The sequence below is a fragment of the Triticum aestivum genome, chromosome 3A (assembly GCF_018294505.1).
Source record: "Triticum aestivum cultivar Chinese Spring chromosome 3A, IWGSC CS RefSeq v2.1, whole genome shotgun sequence".
NCBI classification, from domain to species: Eukaryota; Viridiplantae; Streptophyta; class Magnoliopsida; order Poales; family Poaceae; genus Triticum; species Triticum aestivum.
This window is the reverse complement of record NC_057800.1, coordinates 684,183,548-684,203,041: the sequence shown is the minus strand read 5'-3', so window position 1 is coordinate 684,203,041 and position 19,494 is coordinate 684,183,548. Positions and strand designations below refer to the sequence as shown.

At 49.1% G+C, this 19,494-nt stretch overlaps 2 protein-coding genes across 2 annotated transcripts; one reads left to right on the top strand and one right to left on the bottom strand.

Moving 5' to 3' along the window:
- Window positions 1–7,629: 7,629 nt before the first annotated feature.
- Window positions 7,630–12,141, top strand: LOC123063199 (aspartokinase 2, chloroplastic). Its single transcript, XM_044486934.1, has 13 exons — window positions 7,630–8,083; window positions 8,450–8,532; window positions 8,615–8,655; window positions 8,745–8,899; window positions 9,341–9,490; window positions 9,565–9,660; window positions 9,832–9,948; window positions 10,594–10,713; window positions 10,804–10,896; window positions 10,982–11,098; window positions 11,339–11,455; window positions 11,541–11,603; window positions 11,721–12,141. Exons 1-13 carry the CDS (start codon window positions 7,688–7,690, stop codon window positions 11,874–11,876), a joined length of 1,704 nt encoding a protein of 567 aa, XP_044342869.1. The 5' UTR covers window positions 7,630–7,687; the 3' UTR covers window positions 11,877–12,141.
- A 2,538-nt stretch (window positions 12,142–14,679) lies between these two features.
- LOC123063198 (auxin response factor 4) lies at window positions 14,680–19,494 on the bottom strand (the record flags this gene model as incomplete). The annotated part of the gene is given in 15 exon segments (XM_044486933.1): window positions 14,680–15,206; window positions 15,408–15,578; window positions 15,670–15,860; window positions 16,163–17,034; window positions 17,123–17,291; window positions 17,371–17,443; window positions 17,548–17,667; window positions 17,772–17,936; window positions 18,011–18,101; window positions 18,339–18,423; window positions 18,510–18,671; window positions 18,771–18,827; window positions 18,965–19,060; window positions 19,197–19,303; window positions 19,392–19,494. Coding segments are annotated over 14 exon segments (2,394 nt in total). The 3' UTR covers window positions 14,680–15,206; window positions 15,408–15,415.

Here is a 19,494-nt window from a genome sequence, read left to right as displayed (position 1 = left end):
TGTGCCGTATCCTGGACGGGTGTGGCATGATGGTAATCTGTAAAAGAGAGGAACTTAGGTGAAAAGTTGTCGTGCAAAAAGGTAGGTTTAAAGAACCATGTATAATTCGAGATGAGTAAAAATTGCCACTTGTCTGCGCACGTTGAGCCCCTTGTATTTGTAATAAGGGTGTGTCCATCAAACCTATATGAATTACATATAACTGCATCGGACTCGTCTAACCGTGTCCGTAGTCTTGACGACCTATCAAATGCTTTAGTTGGTGAGGCCGTGTTAGTGTGCGACTGCCAAGGCAGCCGCACTCTCTTCGGCGCGCAGGGATCGCTTAATATTTCCATTTACTGTAATGACGCCACATGGACCGGGCATCTTAAGCGTGAGGGAAGCGTAATGTGGTATTGCATTAAAGCGAGCGAAAGCTTCGCGTCCAAGTAGTGCTTGATAGCCACTTTGGAACGGAGCAATGTGGAAGGTTAAATTTTCACTACGGAAGTTATCGGAGAAGCCGAATATAACCTCTAATAGCAGGGAGCCCGTGCAATGAGCCCCTGGGCCTGGCGTTACTCCTTTGAAGGTAGTATTGTTGTGGCAAATTTTCGTTGGGTCTATCCCCATTTTGCGGACTGTGTCCTAATATACCAGGTTTAGACTGCTGCCACCGTCCATCAGGACTCATGTGAAGAGGTATCCGTCAATTATTGGGTCTAATACCAAGGCAGCCCATCCTGCACGCCGGATACTTGCTGAGCAATCCCGATGGTCAAAAGTGATCGGTTGAGACGACCAGTGGTAGGACTCCGCGGTGATAGGCCCTTGGGCATATTTCTCTGGGAGTGCCGCTTTGTTTCTCCCCTTGATCACGTGTAACACGTTTACTGTTTTGACCTCTAGTGGAAATTTCTTTTGTTCCCCAGTGTCTTGCTTGAGAGGCTCATCCTCGTCTTCGCTTGGTGTATCCTCCCCCTTGTGTACGGCGTTGAGCTTGCCAGACTGCTTGAAGACAACATTCCATGTGGGTATGATTAGCGGGTTTACTAGGGGTGCTATGGATCTGACATATTTGGTCCAGAATTTTGTTTAGGCTGGACAGTTCGTCTCTGCTACCTTTAGAGGGCGGCTTTTGCTGACCTGGCCGAGAGCTTCTGAATCCGGCGTTTACCGCCGTGCTCTTCGGGCGGTCTTCTTTATTCCGGCGCTTATTATTTTTGTTGCATCGTGATTTCCCGTTTCCATCTCTAACTTCGGATGTACTTGGGTCGCTGGTGCTGCATCGGGCTAGCCAGCTGTCCTCGCCCGCGCAAAAGTGGGTCATGAGGCTTGTTAATGCTGCCATTGTTCTCGGCTTTTCTTGGCCGAGGTTTCTGGCAAGCCATTCGTCTCGGACGCTGTGTTTAAAAGCTGCCAAGGCTTCGGCGTCCGGACAGTCGACTATTTGGTTCTTTTTAGTAAGAAACCTGTTCCAAAGCTTTCGGGCTGACTCTCCGGGCTGTTGAGTTATATGACTTAAATCGTCTGCATCCGGAGGACGGACATAAGTCTCTTGAAAATTTGCCTGAAAAGCATCTTCGAGCTCTTCCCAGCTTCCAATGGAGCTTTCGGGGAGGCTTTTAAGCTAGTGCCGAGCTGGCCCTTTGAGTTTGAGGGGTAAATACTTAATGGCGTGGAGATCATCTCCTCGAGCCATATGGATATGGAGGATATAGTCCTCAATCCAGACCCCAGGGTCTGTTGTTCCGTTGTATGCCTCTATGTTTATGGGTTTGAATCCCTCTAGAAATTCATGGTCCAGCACCTCGTCGGTGAAACATAGGGGGTGTGCGGCACCCCTGTATCTGGGTGTACCGCGTTGTTCGGATGTTTGTTGTGTTGCATCGTATGCTGGAGCGCGCTTGCATGGTCCATAGATGGATCTGGTTGCGCCGTCCTTTTGATGCGAGCCCTCGCGTGGATCGCATATTGGCTTATGTGCGGTGTTGCTTGCTGCTCTATGTTGGCCGTGAGGTCGTCTATCCGGCCAGATGGCCATTTTAATTTTTGGTTGCGGGGGATCTAAGGCCTCCTCATCGAATTCAGGTAGCAACTTTCGCTTCGGGTAGCTCTTGGTGGGGCAATTACCGCCGTACTTCGCTGTTGTGTTGAGTACTTTACTCCATCTGATTCTGAGTGTGTCTTGCGCAGCCTTATGCCTTTGCTTCTGCTTTTTTAGACTCCTCGCAGTGGCAACAAGCCTTTGACGGGCATTCTGTTGCTCCGGGTGTCTGTCCGGTGTGATGTCGTCCGGACTATTATCTTTGACAGAGTCGGGTTGTTCGGTTTGATTCTTCGTGTTGTCGTGGTCCGGCGATGGTTCACCCTGCTCTAACGCTGGGTCTATATGATCGTTGTTTCTGGCGAGGCGGGATTTGGAGCGGCGCTTATGCTGTCGCTTTGACTGCTTCTCGAGGGGACAACCCTTCGTTACGTCCTTCCGTTCCTCGTCGTCGTTTTCTTTTGGTGTGTCCACCATGTATATGTCATGTGATGAAGTGGGCGTCCAGTGCCCTGTGGGCAGTGGTTCCTGTTCGTCTCCTGCATCGTCGTCCATACCGTCGATGTCTTCAGAGTCGAAGTCGAGCATGTCGATTAAGTCATCGACAGTGGCTACTAAGTGGGTGGTGGGTGGGCGGCGAATTTCTTCGTCATCCGCATCCCAATCCTGCCGAACATAGTTCGGCCAGGACTCTCCTGACAAGGAGAAAGACTTTAATGAATTCAGTATGTCGCCGAAGGGCGAGTGCTAAAAGATATCCGCGGAGGCGAACTCCATGATTGGCGCCCAGTCGGATTTGATAGGCACGGGCGCAGGCGGCTCGGAGTCCATGGCCGGGGAAGGATCTGGCAATTTGGCAACACGGCTCTCGTGAAGGGTAAGGTCAATATTCGGCTCGATCGCCGCTGAGGATACGGCCTCCGTGACGGGGTCTATCCACCCGTCCATGGATGGCACAACTGGCTCCGAATTGAGGCTCGGAGCGGCTGCCGGTGCGATTTCCTGAACGTTGTCTGATGGTAGAGCTAAATCGTACTCATTGTGACCGCGTGACGCACAAGGCAGAGGCTCGAATCCGTCGAAGATCAAGTCTCCGCGGATATCGGCCATGTAGTTTAAGCTTCCAAACCTGACCTGGTGGCTAGGGGCGTAACTTTCGATCTGCTCCAGATGGCCAAGCGAGTTGGCCCGCAGTGCGAAGCCGCCGAACACGAAGATCTGTCCGGGGAGAAAAGTCTCACCCTGGACTGCATCGCTATCGATGATCGTAGGAGCCATCAAGCCTAACAGCGACGACACAGAGGAACTCTCAATGAAAGCACCAATGTCGGTGTCAAAACCGGCGGATCTCGGGTAGGGGGTCCCGAACTGTGCGTCTAAGGCGGATGGTAACAGGAGGCAGGGGACACAATGTTTTACCCAGGTTCGGGCCCTCTTGATGGAGGTAAAACCCTACGTCCTGCTTGATTTATTCTTGATGATATGAGTATTACAAGAGTTGATCTACCACGAGATCGGAGAGGCTAAACCCTAGAAGCTAGCCTATGGTATGATTGTATATTCTTCTATGGACTAAACCCTCCGGTTTATATAGACACCGGAGAGGGTTAGGGTTACACAAGGTCGGTTACAAAGGAGGAGATATCCATATCCGTACTGGCTAGCTTGCCTTCCACGCCAAGTAGAGTCCCATCTGGACACGGGACGAAGTCTTCAATCTTGTATCTTCATATTCCAACAGTCCGGCCAAACGATATAGTCCGGTTGTCCGGAGACCCCCTAATCCAGGACTCCCTCACTGAGTCATACACTGTAGTTTTGACGTGCTAGTATCTTCTACTCTCCCTAATATAAATAATGTAGAGCAGAACGAAAGACTATTTCTTCATTTCATTCTTGATGAAAAGTTGCGAAGTTGTTGAGCTCAATCAGCTGAAGTGACTCAAGCAGCGCCTTAAATCATGCAAGCTATTGCATCTCACAGACAAATTCTGCTGTCCCATAGTCCAGAACGTTGCAGCAATTGCAGTTCTTTAACTAAGGCAAGGGTTTCGTCCCGTGAAGAATTCCTTGTCAATCTTGAACGCAATGGGATCAAAAGCTGGAATTTCATTAGTCTCATCAAATCGAGGGGGGGATGGCTTAGAAAACAAGTCAACAACTTCGTCATCGGGGGTTTCCTGAGATTCTCCTTTGAAGGCTGCAAGTCTTCGATGAGCAACACTTATGTTCCGTGAAATGCGATTGAGATGTTCTTTGGAAACAGTATCTTGAGCAACATCAAAGTTGCCCCACCAAGATCCACCAATTACTTTGCTTGATTGACACACTGGCTGTCAAGGTCTGAAGAGATCCAACAAATCTGGCAACACCTATCCTCAAGGCCATCGTCGATGCCGTATTGAACGTCGTAGAGGTAGGAGATGCTGAAAAGACCTTTATCCAACATGTAATCACATCACCACCTCGTCGATGTCACTGGAGAAACAAACCAAGAAAAAACAAAAGGACGAGTCTCCACTCCTTTGGTCATTCACGAATCACCGGACAAAAGAGAGGAGGGAGCGAGGCGGCTGCATGGAGAAGACTTTGTGGCGGCTAGGGCCTGGTAGGTTGAGAGGAAATGCTTCTTTACGCCATGCTTGTCCATAGCACTAGTTTCGTGTGTTTCTCCACTACTATTAAACAATCAAACAAGAACTTTCTTACGTGCACCCCATAATTAGCCCCACAACACCGCATGACCCAGCCAACACCACACGATTAGTCCCACTAAACTTAATCTAACGGCTGGCCTTAACTTGATCCGTTTTCTGTGTGCACTTAGTAATTTAAATTGGCTGACCATACTCCACCGCGGAGGAAAATATGGAATTCCAGGACCCGCACCACCCTAATCACGTGACGCGAAAATAGGAAACTAATTGCCCGAGCACACGATGCCTCCCGCTGCCTGTTGGGACGCGAGCGACCGCCGCACGGACGAACCGCGGCCGATCCACTTACCCCTCACCATTGCCCAATCTTCCCGACGCAGACACCACTCTCCTCCACCTCCAACCTCCCGCTGGAGGCTGCCGTACTCAGCCACGGGTTTAGCACCGCGTCTCTCGCCGTCACCAGAGGCGTCGACTACGGCTTCGTGTTGAAGGATGCGAGCATGGGTCGCCGCCGCCGCCGGCGGCCACTCCTCCTCTGATGGAAGCAAGTGTAGGCCGCCACCGGCCGCTCCTCCGATTGTTGCCCTAGGTACGCTGCCACCCTCCTCTATCGTCACGCGCGTGGCCGCCAACCTGATCCGAGAGCCAGAGAAGCCAGTAATAAGTTTCCTCCCTTCGTCATTCATGTTCATGCCCACGCACCGGCCACAACACATGTGCCTACGGAGCTTCACGCCACGGTCTAGACGACGTCGAGGTACTAACTAAGCCGGATAGCCCGTCTGTCGGAAACTGACCGCAAGTCCACCATGATACTTGCGTGTTGGCCGCCTCTGCAGAACTGATCTGCTACACCCACGAAACCTGCAGGTAATTAGTCTCATGTCAACCAAATTGTTCTAAAAGGTCCAACTGTTAATTAAGATGGTTGCTTGCTTGCTTCTTTTGCCTACAAGTGTGCTCGCTTGATTTTTCATAGAAGTATGTTCTCATGCGTTAGATCGTGGTTTTTCTAATTGATTAAGGTAACTGCTTGTTTGCTTTTTTGTGCACGCTCACTTGATTTTTTTTGTCTCATGATATAAGTTTTATGTGTACCAAGTTCTGAATTAAGAGGACTGAGTTCTTTGGGCATAATTTAGTTATTGTGGTGAACAGAAGGGCATGTAAAAAGTAAATGGGCAATGGAACAATTAGGGCATATACACGAGATCGTATGCTGCAGAGTTTAGACATGCTTCTTTGTTTCGGAATATAGAACAGAAGAACAGATACATGACATAGAACACATATAAAGCTTCAGCATGGAATTCTAAAGCAACTAAATTTTCTGTTCGATGTACTGTCATCCTGTGAATGACATTTTGAAGTCCATATTGATTGTTCAATCAAATATATAGCTAGGGCTTCTGAGTTTTTATTGACCTGGTGGAGATAGAGTTTAGAGTATTTATTGATAGGACTTTAGATGGAGTTGAAGCAACAAAAGCACTCCACCAGTGCACGACAATAGTTATTAACAAAGCATGCTTCCATGTATCATTTCTCACCCGACTCGCAGTCTAGGGTTCCATGTGGTCAATCACGGTCCGGCTCTGTTAGCGTCACGCAGCCGACCTCTAAAACTCCCCTTAATCCATTTTTCTTTATTTTCTTTATTTCCATCTTCGGAGGGAGACTTCCTTCTTGACCTTGTTGACTTGATTTCTGATTGGTATTTCTGATCTTTGAGCTTGATTTGAAGAGACCACACGAAATATTGACTGTAGTTAGTTCCGTGTTCTGACAAATAAGTGTAGTTAGTCTTCAGGTTGCCTCATCCTAAAATCCGAATACATCACCAGTCAACTCAATTTTGGTACTACAATTTACATGTGTATTTTGCTGTTGGGGGATTATGTTCAAGGTTTCGTTTTTATTCCAGCACTGGATTGAAGTGGCATTTTAATAGTAATTTTAGTGGTGTACAACTGTACCAGCTATTATTATTTGTTGCAATAGGGATTAGTATAGATTGGTACAAAAGCATATCATGTTAGTCCATATTTAATTCAAAAGTAGGACTTCCTTAGTTATATTTGCCGATAGCCTTGCATTTGCTACCAAGGTTCAGTGTGATGTAGCTCAACTGTGATATGGTTAATGTTTCTCCCATGATTATTCTGGTGTGGATCGGTGAGCCCTTCAGAAGTTGACCTCCAACTTTCTTTATAACTATATATAGATTATATTAGTTGTAGCTCGTTGTGAATCTGTTTCCCCCTCACTCTTGGTCTAGAGGCCCTTCTGAAGCTAACTGAGATATTGTTAGTTTAAAATCCTTCCGGAGAGACTTTGTGATATGCATAAGAGTGACAATGATATTTTCAAATCCTAAAGAATTGATTGCACTTACATGCATTCTACCTATTACTTGTAGAATGGAAGACTTTTCTTTTTGGTGGAATCTGAATCAAAAGAAGCATAAGCATGTAGAGGAACAAGTCGTCCACCTTGCTGGTGCAAATGGACTACAAGATTTTATAAATGCGATGGATTAGATGATATTTGATGATTTGAGCCTTGTACTGGTGGGATTTCCACAACACTACGTATGATCTAAACATTGACTGAAAATATTTATCAGAGTATTTTTTCAAAAAAATAATTTTGCATAATATTACACTTGTCATCCCAGATGATGGTTATTAAGTACAAAACTCTTTTTCATTTTTATTTTTGAGAAAGCACATATGACATTTCCTTTTTTTCTTTACCTACTTGAAAAAAAGGTGTAGACGAGCAAACAACCACAGAAATAAAACTAATTAAGCAAAGGTGTAATTCAAAAATGAATTGCATTATCGAACATGCGTTGCACATGCACACTTATTAGTTTGAATACTGTAAAACTACAATTACGCCTGAAGTGTCTCTATAGCGTAATATAGGAAAGCCGCCTTCGCTCGCCGTACAGTGAAGGGAGTCAGCAGTCCAGTCCCCCCTGCTGCCGGAAGATATGGCGATCGCGCTCAGATTCGCCGCCACCCCGCCCCGCCTCGCCGCGCCGATACCTCCGACGAGTGCCCCTCGCGCACATGGAGGAGTTGCGCGCGTCGGCGCCCAGGGCGGGACTCGCCGTGGCAGGAGACTGGCAATGGCGGCCGCGGATTCCGCTCGCTGTCAGGCCAAGAGAGAGGGCGACGGCGACGGCGTCCTCGCGGGAGTCGCCGTCCACGGAGGAACCAGAGTGGAAGGGGAAGATCAGCTGAGCGTGGTGATGAAGTTCGGTGGTTCGTCCGTGTCGTCGGCGGCGAGGATGAAGGAGGTGGCGGGGCTCATCCAAGCTTTCCCCGAGGAGCGCCCCGTCGTCGTCCTCTCCGCCATGGGGAAGACCACCAATCTACTCCTCCTCGTACGACTGCTCTCTGGTCATTCTTTAGATTTACAGCCAAAAAAAAGTTGTAAGGCTCACTGTTTCAGTACAAAGAATCTTCAGTCACCGGAGTGTTAGCTAAAGTGAAGTTTGCATCTTTTGTCATAATTCAGCTTAAAATCGTCAAGAATCTGTCGAGATTCAGCCGATGCTATAAACTATAGCTTTGTACATAATTGCAGAATTGCAGTAGGTCAACAATGGCTGTAAACAATACAAAGAGAATGTAACTGAAGACTAAACCTTGCCTTGGGATTCACTATATCATTATAGCTAACATGTTTGAGTCTCTGAGCACATGTGAACTTCTGCTAAAATGCATGGTGTGTTTGCTCTTATTTTTAGGCTGGAGAGAAGGCAGTGGGATGTGGAGTGACCCGCGTTTCCGAAATAGAAGAGTGGAACATGCTCAGAGATCTCCATATCAAGTACGTGTGCTTTTCAGTCAGTTTACTAGGGGAACGCGTTTCATACTTTCGGTTTACAGTGACTGCTTTACTGTCAATCCAGGACAGTTGATGAACTTGGACTGCCAAGATCTGTTCTACATGGTAACCCCGCTAACTGACCTCTTGTGGATCTGCTTTCCAGTTTTCTTTTAAATTATAAGCTTACTGTTCCTAGTGAACAAAATTTGCAGCTAAGCTAGATGAACTGGAACAGCTCTTGAAAGGTGTTGCCATGATGAAAGAGCTGACACTTCGCAGCACTGATTACCTTGTGTCATTTGGAGAATGCATGTCCACACGGGTTTTTGCGGCTTATTTAAACCAGATTGGCGTCAAAGCACGTCAGGTACTTCTTGATGTTGTTCTTGATTTTCACTGTGAACCACTATGCTTCACAGTTTATGACTTATAACAAGTTAGCAACATAAATGAATACACAGGAGTATAGTTACATCTATAATTTTGTTACAATAGCGTATAAGTGTCCCTCCGCCATGGAAGATAGTCTCAAAAGTTTGATATCTTGTCCCTGAATTTCATATCATGATTCACTCCATGTTCTCAACACATGTGGTGTTAGTAGCATCACACCACTTCTCAGCATCATGCATTTCCATTTAGTTTCCACATTAGGTATGTGCTTCCTTCCCCTAAGGTCTCAGCCTGGCGCAAGGGCCCATGAAGTTAGCTAGTCTCTAAATTCCCAGCAGATTAAGTTTCTGCTGCATTTTGTTTCATTATTCGATATCTTGTTGGTTCTAAATTGTCTTCATTAACGCCTTTGCAGTGTGACGCGTTTGATATTGGTTTCATAACGACAGACGATTTCGGTAATGCTGAGATATTGGAAGCAACTTATCCTGCTGTTGCAAAGAGATTACATGGGGACTGGATTCGGGATCCAGTGATACCTATTGTTACTGGGTTCCTTGGGAAGGTATTCTCACAGATGAATGAGCTTTTCGTTTGTGGAGCAACCTTTTAGTTCATTGCGGTTGCCATCATTTGCAGGGCTGGAAATCAGGTGCCGTTACTACTTTAGGCAGAGGTGGCAGTGACTTGACTGCTACAACCATTGGTAAAGCCTTGGGATTGAGAGAAATTCAGGTCCATGTGAAATCTGAAATAGATAATTAGCAAACCATACTATTGATTTCTGGAAAAAAAAATACAGCCTAAAATTGACTGTTCCAGTTTGTTATCATGCCAATTTGTTTAGTAGCTGTATCCCTCGTTATTAGAAGTTTTGTCTCAAAGTTTACCTCTGCTTCACGATAGGTGTGGAAGGATGTTGATGGTGTACTTACTTGTGATCCAAATATCTACCCAAATGCAAGGACAGTCCCGTACTTAACATTTGATGAGGCTGCTGAACTTGCTTATTTTGGTGCCCAGGTATGCTGTTTTGTGTATATAAGAAGTTAAGAACAATATGTTCAAGAAGAAGATTATATACTGAACTGAATTTCTTTAGAACACACACATGTGTGTGCCATTTGTATCAAGAGACAGCGTCCACATGATGCTGGAAAAACTGCACTGCAATGATATCTCAAAATGGAGATAATTCATGTTTCTTCGTTGCAGTTTCGTATCACTCAGAAAGTTAGAAAATGAATTGTGTGGTTTAAATCCTTGCATAAGGAATACATGTTTGATTATCTTTATTTTTCTAGGAGAACATTTGGTGTGCTAGTCAAAGATCAGAAGATCTTATGGGTTTCAGCTCTTGCCTACCCCGACTTGTTTGGGACTAAAGGCTTAGTTGTTGTTATTGTTGAAGTCAAAGATCAGAAGATATATTGTTCTTCAGAAATTAGAGTTTTATTGGAAATATTCGTTATTTAGAATTAAAGGTGTACAGGCGTACTTGCATCTATCCATATGCATTATCTCAGTTTCGGTTACCCTTCCTGGAGTGGTTATCAGGCTATGAGCCTTTCATGCAAGGATTTGCGTATTCTGAAAAAAGTTACTTCTACTGTTAAAAAGTTGTTTTTCTTTGGCTCATAGTCATTCATTGTTGTGCTTCTGCAACAGGTTTTACATCCACAATCGATGCGACCTGCTAGAGAAGGTGATATACCAGTTAGGGTTAAGAATTCATACAATCCTAAAGCTCCAGGCACCCTTATTGCCAAAGGAAGAGATATGGATAAGGTTTGTACGTAGTATATTAATTAGGTATGTTCTCACATCAGAACCGTTTACCTCTCAAGCAGCCATCAACTTTGTCTCCCCGCTACATAGGTCGTGCTTACAAGTATAGTTCTGAAGTCAAATGTCACTATGCTGGATATAGTGAGCACTCGGATGCTTGGTCAATTTGGTTTCCTGGCAAAGGTATGTTAAGCTGCCGAAACATTCAGTTTGGTTCGCGTTTGTTGATTCTGATCATTATCCACTATTTGTATACGCGCTTGAGCAGGTGTTTTCTATATTCGAAGACCTAGGCATATCTGTAGACTGTGTGGCGACTAGTGAGGTCAGCATTTCTGTGTCGCTCGACCCATCGAAGATCTGGAGCAGGGAACTTATTCAACAGGCAAGTTCATCCAGGTTCATGCTAAGTGTCAAGTAACTGTACCTGTGATTGAACTGTGTTCCTAATTCATTTGGAAAACTAGCACCATGGCTCTGTAAAATGAGCTGATGGTTTGTTTCTTGACCATTGTTTCGGAAAATGTAGTATGCTAGCTTTCTAATGGCTTGGTAGCATGAAGTAAGCTTCCTCCCTTACATACACCCTCGATCTCCTCTTCACTGTCCTTTGTAAATTTCGTAGGAACTTGACCATGTGGTGGAAGAGCTGGAGAAAATCGCATTCGTCCATCTTCTGCAGCAAAGAGCGATAGTCTCGCTCATCGGGAATGTGCGAAAATCCTCTCTCATACTAGAGAAGGTACGGTAACCAACTTTACAGAAACATTTCCTGGGGGACGACAGTCGCAAACAAACATCAGACTAACCCATATTCTCATCTTAAGGCCTTCCATGTGCTGAGGAGAATTGGGGTCAATGTCCAGATGATCTCGCAAGGCGCATCAAAGGTAACCAACCAACACCCATTGCATCAAACTACTGCGTTATAAAGAGTACAAGAACATCTATCCACGGTGTCTGTTGAGTTAAAACATTTTCGGCATGGAATTTGCCACCATTGCCAGGTGAACATGTCCCTGATCGTGCACGACAGCGAGGCTAAGCTGTGCGTGGAAGCCCTCCACCAGGCCTTCTTCGAGGGAGAGGGCGATGGCGATGGCGATGGCGATGATCGCCTGATGGCAGAATTCGACGAGGAGAACCTGCGGCTTGAGCTGTGATGAGTATTCAGTAGTAGTAGTAGTAGTACTGTAGTAGTGTGTGTTTTCAGTCATGACGCCTGGAAAAACCGCTGCTGCAAAAGCAAAACAACGGCTAGGTGTGGACTTGTAGACTGTGATGTATCTCTACACGTGGAGTCGCGGACAATGCGTACGTGCGTGCACACACACATGTGCTGTACATGTGATGAATACTGAATAATCGAGTCAGATGACCGCCTGTGGTCGTCGTCTCGACCGCCTCGTACATGTAGACGTTGCACAACACCTGTACATGTGATTGAATAACCGAAGTCCCATGGCCGGGCCTGTGGTCGTCGTCTCGACCGCCTGCTCGCCCGCCGGCCGGTCGGTCGGTCGCCGGTGACAATGTGTCAACGATAACATGGTCTCGGGAGCTCGTGTAAACATACGGACGAGGTTTGTCAAAAAGGACGCTGCTGGTCTCCGATCTCGGTGCAGAACTGCAGACCACTGTGCATGCTGCCATGATCAGTCTCTCACGAGCCTCCCTCCCTCCGTTACGGCACGGCATGGATGATGGTTGATGGATGCATGCACCACACTGCTAACGGAGACGACCAACCCACCGAGCACCACGACGCGGCGGCCGGCCATGGACAGTGCATGCACGCACGCGAAGGCCCATGCCATTGCCATGCTACTGCGACCACACACGTATACGTGCTACTACAGTACTCAGCATGAGGAAAACGAGCTCATGATGAGTGCCGACCAAGCCGACGGGCCGGCCGGCCGCCACGCCGGCGAACCAAACTGCGGCAGACGGGACGAGAGATCCGAGGCGAGCCGCAGGGCGGGCCCCCTTCCTTCCCCTTGGCGCCAGCGGCCCACGGGCACGCACGCGGCAGGGAGTGAGGGGTAGCGACTAGCGTAGCGAGCGAGTAGTAGTAAAAGCGAGGCTTGTCGCGGCGCGCTTGGCATGGCTCGGATTCGATTCGCGGTGTCAGCCCGCGTCCGGCGCGGCGAGGGGAGTGGGCGTACGAGGGCCGGCCGGCCGGCCGCCCGGGAATCGACCGATCGATCTCCGGTGGCGGGCCCGCCCGCCCCGTGCCTGCCTGCCTGCGCCACCCCACGCGCTCGGCTCTGCGCCTGCGACCACCCACGACCGCCACGGCGACCGGCTGCCGTGGAGCCGGGGTCATGTCACGTGCCCGCCCGCGCGCGCCAACAGTGCCGGCCCCGGGGCCCGCCTGTCGGTGCCCGCGCCTGCCGGTCACGCAGGGGCCCGCGAGCCAGTCGTAAGATTCCCCGTCCTCCTTCCCGGCCACGAGACGGACGGGCGGCGTTCGTCACCGCCGTCGTGGTCGGCGTCACGCTCCGCTCGCTCCTCCGGTCGATTCATTCAGTCAAAGCCGGTCGCTGGTTAAGCGTGTAGTCAGTCAGATAAACTTACCGGTCGTGGTAACATGTTTTTTTCGAGTAATAATAACCCTGGTCGTGGCACTTGGGGGGCGCCCGTGGTCAAAGCTTTGCTCACTCGGTCCGCCAGGACCAGTATGCATGTACTCCTACGTGCGCGATCCCCGGCGGGTTGGTTGGTTGCACCCGCCGTGCCGCTCACTCCCTCCCCACTCCCGGTCACTCGTGACCACGGACGGCATCCATCTGACCATCTCCATCAGTCAACACCCTCCCTTACTCCCAGCCATGATTACCAGTGGTATATGCTAAACAGTGGATGGAATCACGGAATCACAGAAGAATCCACGCGCTTGATTAAAGAAAAACTTCCCACGAGGGCGGGCCGTTCATCGCAAAAAAAAAGAGCGCTGATATCTTGGCCCTTCTGTTGTTGTTTGCATGGTCCATACGATACGAACCTGTGGGCTGTGGCGCGTTGGTATCGACGCCCGTGCCGAGCCTATCGCCACCCCTCCGGCCGCCGGCGCTGGGACGAAACGAACGGGACTTGCTTGCACACAAGAGAGACCTAGCGCACGCCCCCCACGGCCGTTGCGGTTGCTTTACCGGCACGGCGGCTGGCTCCAGCATTGCACTCCCACCCCTCTCTCTCTTTCTTTTCCCAGTGGCGTGGACCAACAGCACGCGCGCCACAGGTCGCTCGGCCAGCCGAGACAGATACACACACGCAGTAACACAGACAGGCATACAATACAGAGCACGAGGCCAAACCGGACACCACCACCGTCGACCTCATCTCGGTCTCGCCGGCGGAGATGGCACGGCACCTAGTGGCAAAGAGATTGGCGCTTTCTCCCCGCGGAGAGGGACGGGCGAGCCAAGCTGGTTGGCCCGTGTTTGTTTTCCACGGGAACGGAAACAGGGCCGAGACAAGGGAGGCACGCGACGGCCACCCCCACCCCCACCCAAGTCCGCGGCGCTTTTCTTTGCCCCCTTCCTACCACTTTCACCTCCCTCGTACCAACCAACCCGGCGCCAACACCGCCACTGCGCCGTTCCTTTCGTGGACCGAACAGCAGCCCGATGCGTCCACACCAGCGGCCTCCATGTGGCGCCGGCCTGTAGTCTAGTCTCCCACTCGGCCAACGACAGATGAGGCCAGGCAAGGGACCCACCGGAGCCTGCACTCAACCGGACGGGTGGATGGACGGACGGACACGCTTGCCTTCCACTGCTCCGTGGTATGCATCCATCCGACTGATAAATCAATCATGCCGCCCGCAGCGGATCAGTTGTGCGTGCGTGCGGGATTGCATTGCGCATACGGTGCCGGGCGCCGATCATGCGTCCCGGGATCGACACAGACAGCGACGCGCCACCGGACACCACCACCGGGTCTCTTCCCACTCACACTCTATAGCCATTAATAGTACATTAAACAGGATCAGACGTACATATACCATCGTCTTTGCCAGTGTTTCTTACTCCGGAACAGCTACTGCAGGTCGGTCGGTTAAATAATACAGGGTACTTGCTTACTTACTCACTAACACTAGCTAGAGCAAGGTAGATAAATATTTACATCAGGGTGGTTGGGGGGAAAGAGGAGGGAGGGCTAAGGATCAAGCATGCATTCAAGCAGGGGGGCAACGATAATCATAAATCTTGGCCCTAAAAATCTTAACTGCCAAGAGCAAGCAAGCAAACCAGCGGATAAACAATCGCGCAGCGCAGCAAAGTCTCTCTCTACATTACCTAGCAAGTAAATAGCTAAATCCAAAGGGTTGGGTTGGGTTGTCGTTGCTGCATCACAAGGGGGAGGGGGCGATCACCAAAAGACATCAGGAGTTACTTCATTGGCTGGCTGGCTGGGACCCGAGCGAGGGCAGGACAAAGCTCCCCGTGCGATACCTCACCTCATGCCTCAAATCGGCTTAACGCAACCTGCACAAGCACCAAGGCCAACAACGACCCAAAGGTTAGTCGCTTTCGGTGATGCGAATCATATCATGGCGCAAACAATAATATCCTGTGACCATGCTTGCACGATCAGGAATCCACCGAGGGAGTTAAGGTCAAGGAGAACTTGATGCACTGGAACGACATCGGCTTAACCAATAGAAAGGATTCGGGAGGCACACATACCTAGTTGGCTAGTTATCTAAATGGCTTGACGTGGCGGGATGGGCCTTCTCGTTTGCGCCATCGGCATCCGCGGAACCTTCCTCCTTTCTCGGGGTAGATGACTTCGAGTTCATCTTCTGGACCTCCTCCTTGGTGTAGATGAAGATCTTGCGCACTATGTTGCAGAACTCCCTGCTCGCAACACAATGCAGTAAGTAACGGGAGGCGGATTTCTGCGGCATACGTATATCAAAGCAAGCACCAGGCTAGATAGAGGGCTTACTCCCATGGATCATCTCCCACCAGCATCATGTCACCCTCCGGATCAGTATACACAATCTGCCAATCCTTGTTTGAAGACATCAGTTCACCATCAAATTCAAACATCCTGTCTAGCTCAGCTGTGAGTTCGTCGTAGTCGCCAAACTTTGACAGATCCACTGATCTACCAAGTGCAACACCTTGCTTATGAACCTGCAAGAACATGGTGAGTAACATATAAGTAAGTGGTAAGACCAAACAAATAACGAAAGAATACATGATTAAGCAGACAGGACAGTGCAATTGAATTCAGCAACCATGTATACAGTATTTAAGAATGTGCGCAGACATAGTATCCTGCTGTATCTTGCTCATAACAACATAAACTAACAAAGAGATTCACACACAGTCAACAGATTTATGACAAAGTGCTCAAGTCTTGCTCAACTCAGGTTGTAAAATTGTAAGTATATTGACCAGCATATGGCATGAACATGAAGAAAGCACAACAATACCTTTGTGCAACTCCTTGTGGAAGCACCATGGGACTTGCTTTGGACGTCTTTCGAACTGTGAGGAGCTTGTTGAATGCTTTTCTCATTCTCAGTAGTCCCAGCAGTGCTTACGGACAGCTCAGGAATACAATCAGCGTGTGCATGCTGCAATTGAGTTAATGATGCGGATGCTTGGGTTTGTAGCACAGGCTCGTGGATTGCAGCCATTGTGGAGCTCAAATGGTTAGAAGGGGCGCTGGTAGTATCAACCTTAAACCCAAAAATCTTGAAACCACTGCCTTCTCTTGTTTTCTCCAAGTCAACAGGAGCTATTGATGCATGAGGCCGGATCACTCGGGGTTGTTCAACCGGGGAGAACTGCTGCTGCTGCCTTAACCAATTTGATGGGTGCTCTTCAAATCTGAAACCTTGTGACTGATCTCTTGGATTACCGTATACGGTGCTTTGGCTATTCCAGAAATGAAACTCACTGGCCTCTGTCTGCATCTTTGTGTACGGGTCTGAGAAGTGACGAGCAGAACTGTGATCCTGGAACTGGTTCTTGAATGAGCCATGACGGTTAGGAGCCTCATCAAAGGTCTGCATGAAGAAGCCTTGGGAATCACCAAAAGATTGAGCACCAGAACTAGCATCACATCTTCCCAGCTGCATCCAATTATCCATAGAGGGCCTCTGCTGAAACGCGGATGCATGGTTTTTTCCGATGTTGGGGGATGGAGACCACATCATAGGCTTCTGAACGGTAGCATCAGATTCATTGCTGGCAGTCAGGTTGTTGGTCCTCAAGGTCATGTGCTCTTGACCTTGCAAGACCATGTTATTTTGATTTCTTTGTTGTGCTTGAGCAGAATCCATATCAATCTTAGCTGCAACTGCAAATGGCAACGACATTTCAAGAGCGTCACATTTGGAACCTATTTCATCAATCTTCTAGTAAGAGTAATGAGCTTATATCGTTACCTTCTTTTGTAAGAACAGATGATTCAGGAGAAACTGGAGGAACATTTGGTCTAGGTCTTTTGACCCGAGAAAGAGGAAGTGGGTTAACAGGAGGTGATGAAGCTGGCTCTATTTTCCAAGGAGAGACTCTATCCGGCCGCGGAATAGTTGACGGCTCATCCCAACGCACCTAAGTTTCAGAAGCAAACCTCCATGAACATGACATTCTTCAAGTTGTAACAAAATAAAAATTGCGATCAAACAGCTACCTTAAGAGATCTCCAGTTCGATTCAGGCCACAATTGGTCAAGATTTTCACTGCCAACTATAGTACCAGTAAACCTACATGACAAAGGAAACAACAGATTAGGAATGATCTACTGGGTGCTGTTGGGGGATCATGCACACAAAACTACACTTATAGGGAAAGCAAATACAACAGTCACCTCTGCTCTGGCGCCTCTTCACCTTCAAACCTCATCCTGAATCTCATCCCGATTGAATAATTGTTTTTTACAGACTCCATATATTGATCATATGGTATAATGAACTCTGAAGGGCTCGTTCTAGAATCAACCAAAGATTGGACACAAGTGTAAGCACTCAGAATGAGCCAATGGGAACGAATTACATATAGATAAGTATGATTCCCATAGACATGTTCATATACCTAGGTTTGTAGTAGACAGTGAACATGCTTTTCGTGTTGATGGCATGCCATGCAGTTGCAAGGACTCCAAGGTGCATGCTATGACTAGATATGACTGAAGAAGGCACGTTGGACAGCTGTCTCATAGCCCGCCTAACACCAACACGAAGCTCACCACTCTCTCCTCTGCATGGAGCAGAAACACATTTAGCACCGGGTTAAGAATTGTTATGCTGGTGAGTAAGGAAACAGCAACAGACCTGAGAAAAATGAAGGCATCCCCAGCTACAAGCCTTTTGGAACTGACAAACACACTCCAACCGCTCTGAAGGAGATGCCTCCTAGGTTGCCCTGTTGATTTGCACTCGGTTAACACAATTATCATCGATGACATCAACATCATCAAGTACAATATAAACCCTTGCAATTTATAGACAGATTGGATGTTTTGATGTGTTGGGGTGTCACTGATTGCTAAGCTACAACCAAATGGTCTACTGAATTTATCAGCTTCAGATCACACACACTGGCATGCATGGCGATGTAAAAGAGCCACAGATCAGAGCAAGGCAAGGAACAAAAACTTACCACGGAAGATGTGGCGGAAGCGCCAGTCCATGCCATGCAGATCCTTTGCAACAAGCTCTTGTGTTGGAGGCGACTGGGTCATGTCCTGCCAAATAGATCAGGTCAGCAAATGCCGCAAAACCGAAGGCAACAAGCCCCATACGCATGATCCGGTGTAGAATCGACACATACCAGGGGAGGGAGGCACTCGTCAGCGTGGCGGCGCAGCACGGAGAAACCGCCATGCGTGCTGGTGTCGGATGCCGTCAGGGTCTTGCAGAAGGACCGTACTGCCGGCCTCGGAGGCGTGGCGCCCGTCGTTGAGGTCGACTTGTCCACCGCCATCTCGTTTTGCTGAGAAATTGCAGAGAGCGGAGGGAAATTAGCACCTCAGGCGGAAGAGGAAGAAAATCTCCCAAGTGTGAACCCAGCGAAATTCACGGTAGAGCTTACCTCCGGCTCCGGCATGAGCATGACTTGCGCGTAGACCTCGTCGGTGTCCGCCTCCGCCTGCCAAAACCCCCCAGACAAATCAGCTGACCGAATCGAATTTCCCAGCAAACGAACAAGTAGGAGACAATTTTCCGAAGGCGGAGCGGAATTGAGCATGAGAAACGGGCGAAACGGGGGAGGGGGTAAGCGGGCACCTTGAGCTCGACGTTGATGACCCGGCAGAGCAGCTTGGAGGGCAGATCGTAGAGGCGCATCTGGTTGCCGGCGATCTGGTTCATGGAGGCCTCCACCTGGAAAACCAAAAAACGCCGCGAGAGCAAGCAAATTCAGCGCGCGAACCGAAGCAGAAGAGCCTCCCCGCGCCAAACCGCGAGGCGGGGGCAGAATTAAGCGAGGAAGGGAGGGAGGGAGGCAGGCTTGGCCGACCTGCTCGATGTGCCCCTGCGGGAAGTAGAAGACGAGGTCTCCGACGCGCGGGACGGTGACGAGCGGGCCGGCGCAGGCGTGCCAGAGCTCGTCGTAGAGCGGATCCCCTGCTCGGAAAACCAGCGCCGGCAAACGTCAGTAACCAACGAGGTGGAGGATTACGGCCCTGCTGGCCAGATCCGGAAGGTGGCGTACCTGCGGAGGGGGCCTGCGGCGGCGCCATGGCGGCGGGCGGCATCTGCTGCTGCTGCTGGCCGGCGGCGTGGCGGGGGGAACCCTAGCGGCTGCGCGAGGCGGG

Coding starts and splice junctions, on each gene's coding strand:
- LOC123063199 (XM_044486934.1), top strand. CDS start 7,688: ATGGCGATCGCGCTCAGATTCGCCGCCACCCCGCCCCGCCTCGCCGCG. Junction 8,900..9,340: donor TTGGCGTCAAAGCACGTCAG/GTACTTCTTGAT, acceptor ACGCCTTTGCAG/TGTGACGCGTTTGATATTGG. Junction 10,897..10,981: donor AATTTGGTTTCCTGGCAAAG/GTATGTTAAGCT, acceptor GCGCTTGAGCAG/GTGTTTTCTATATTCGAAGA.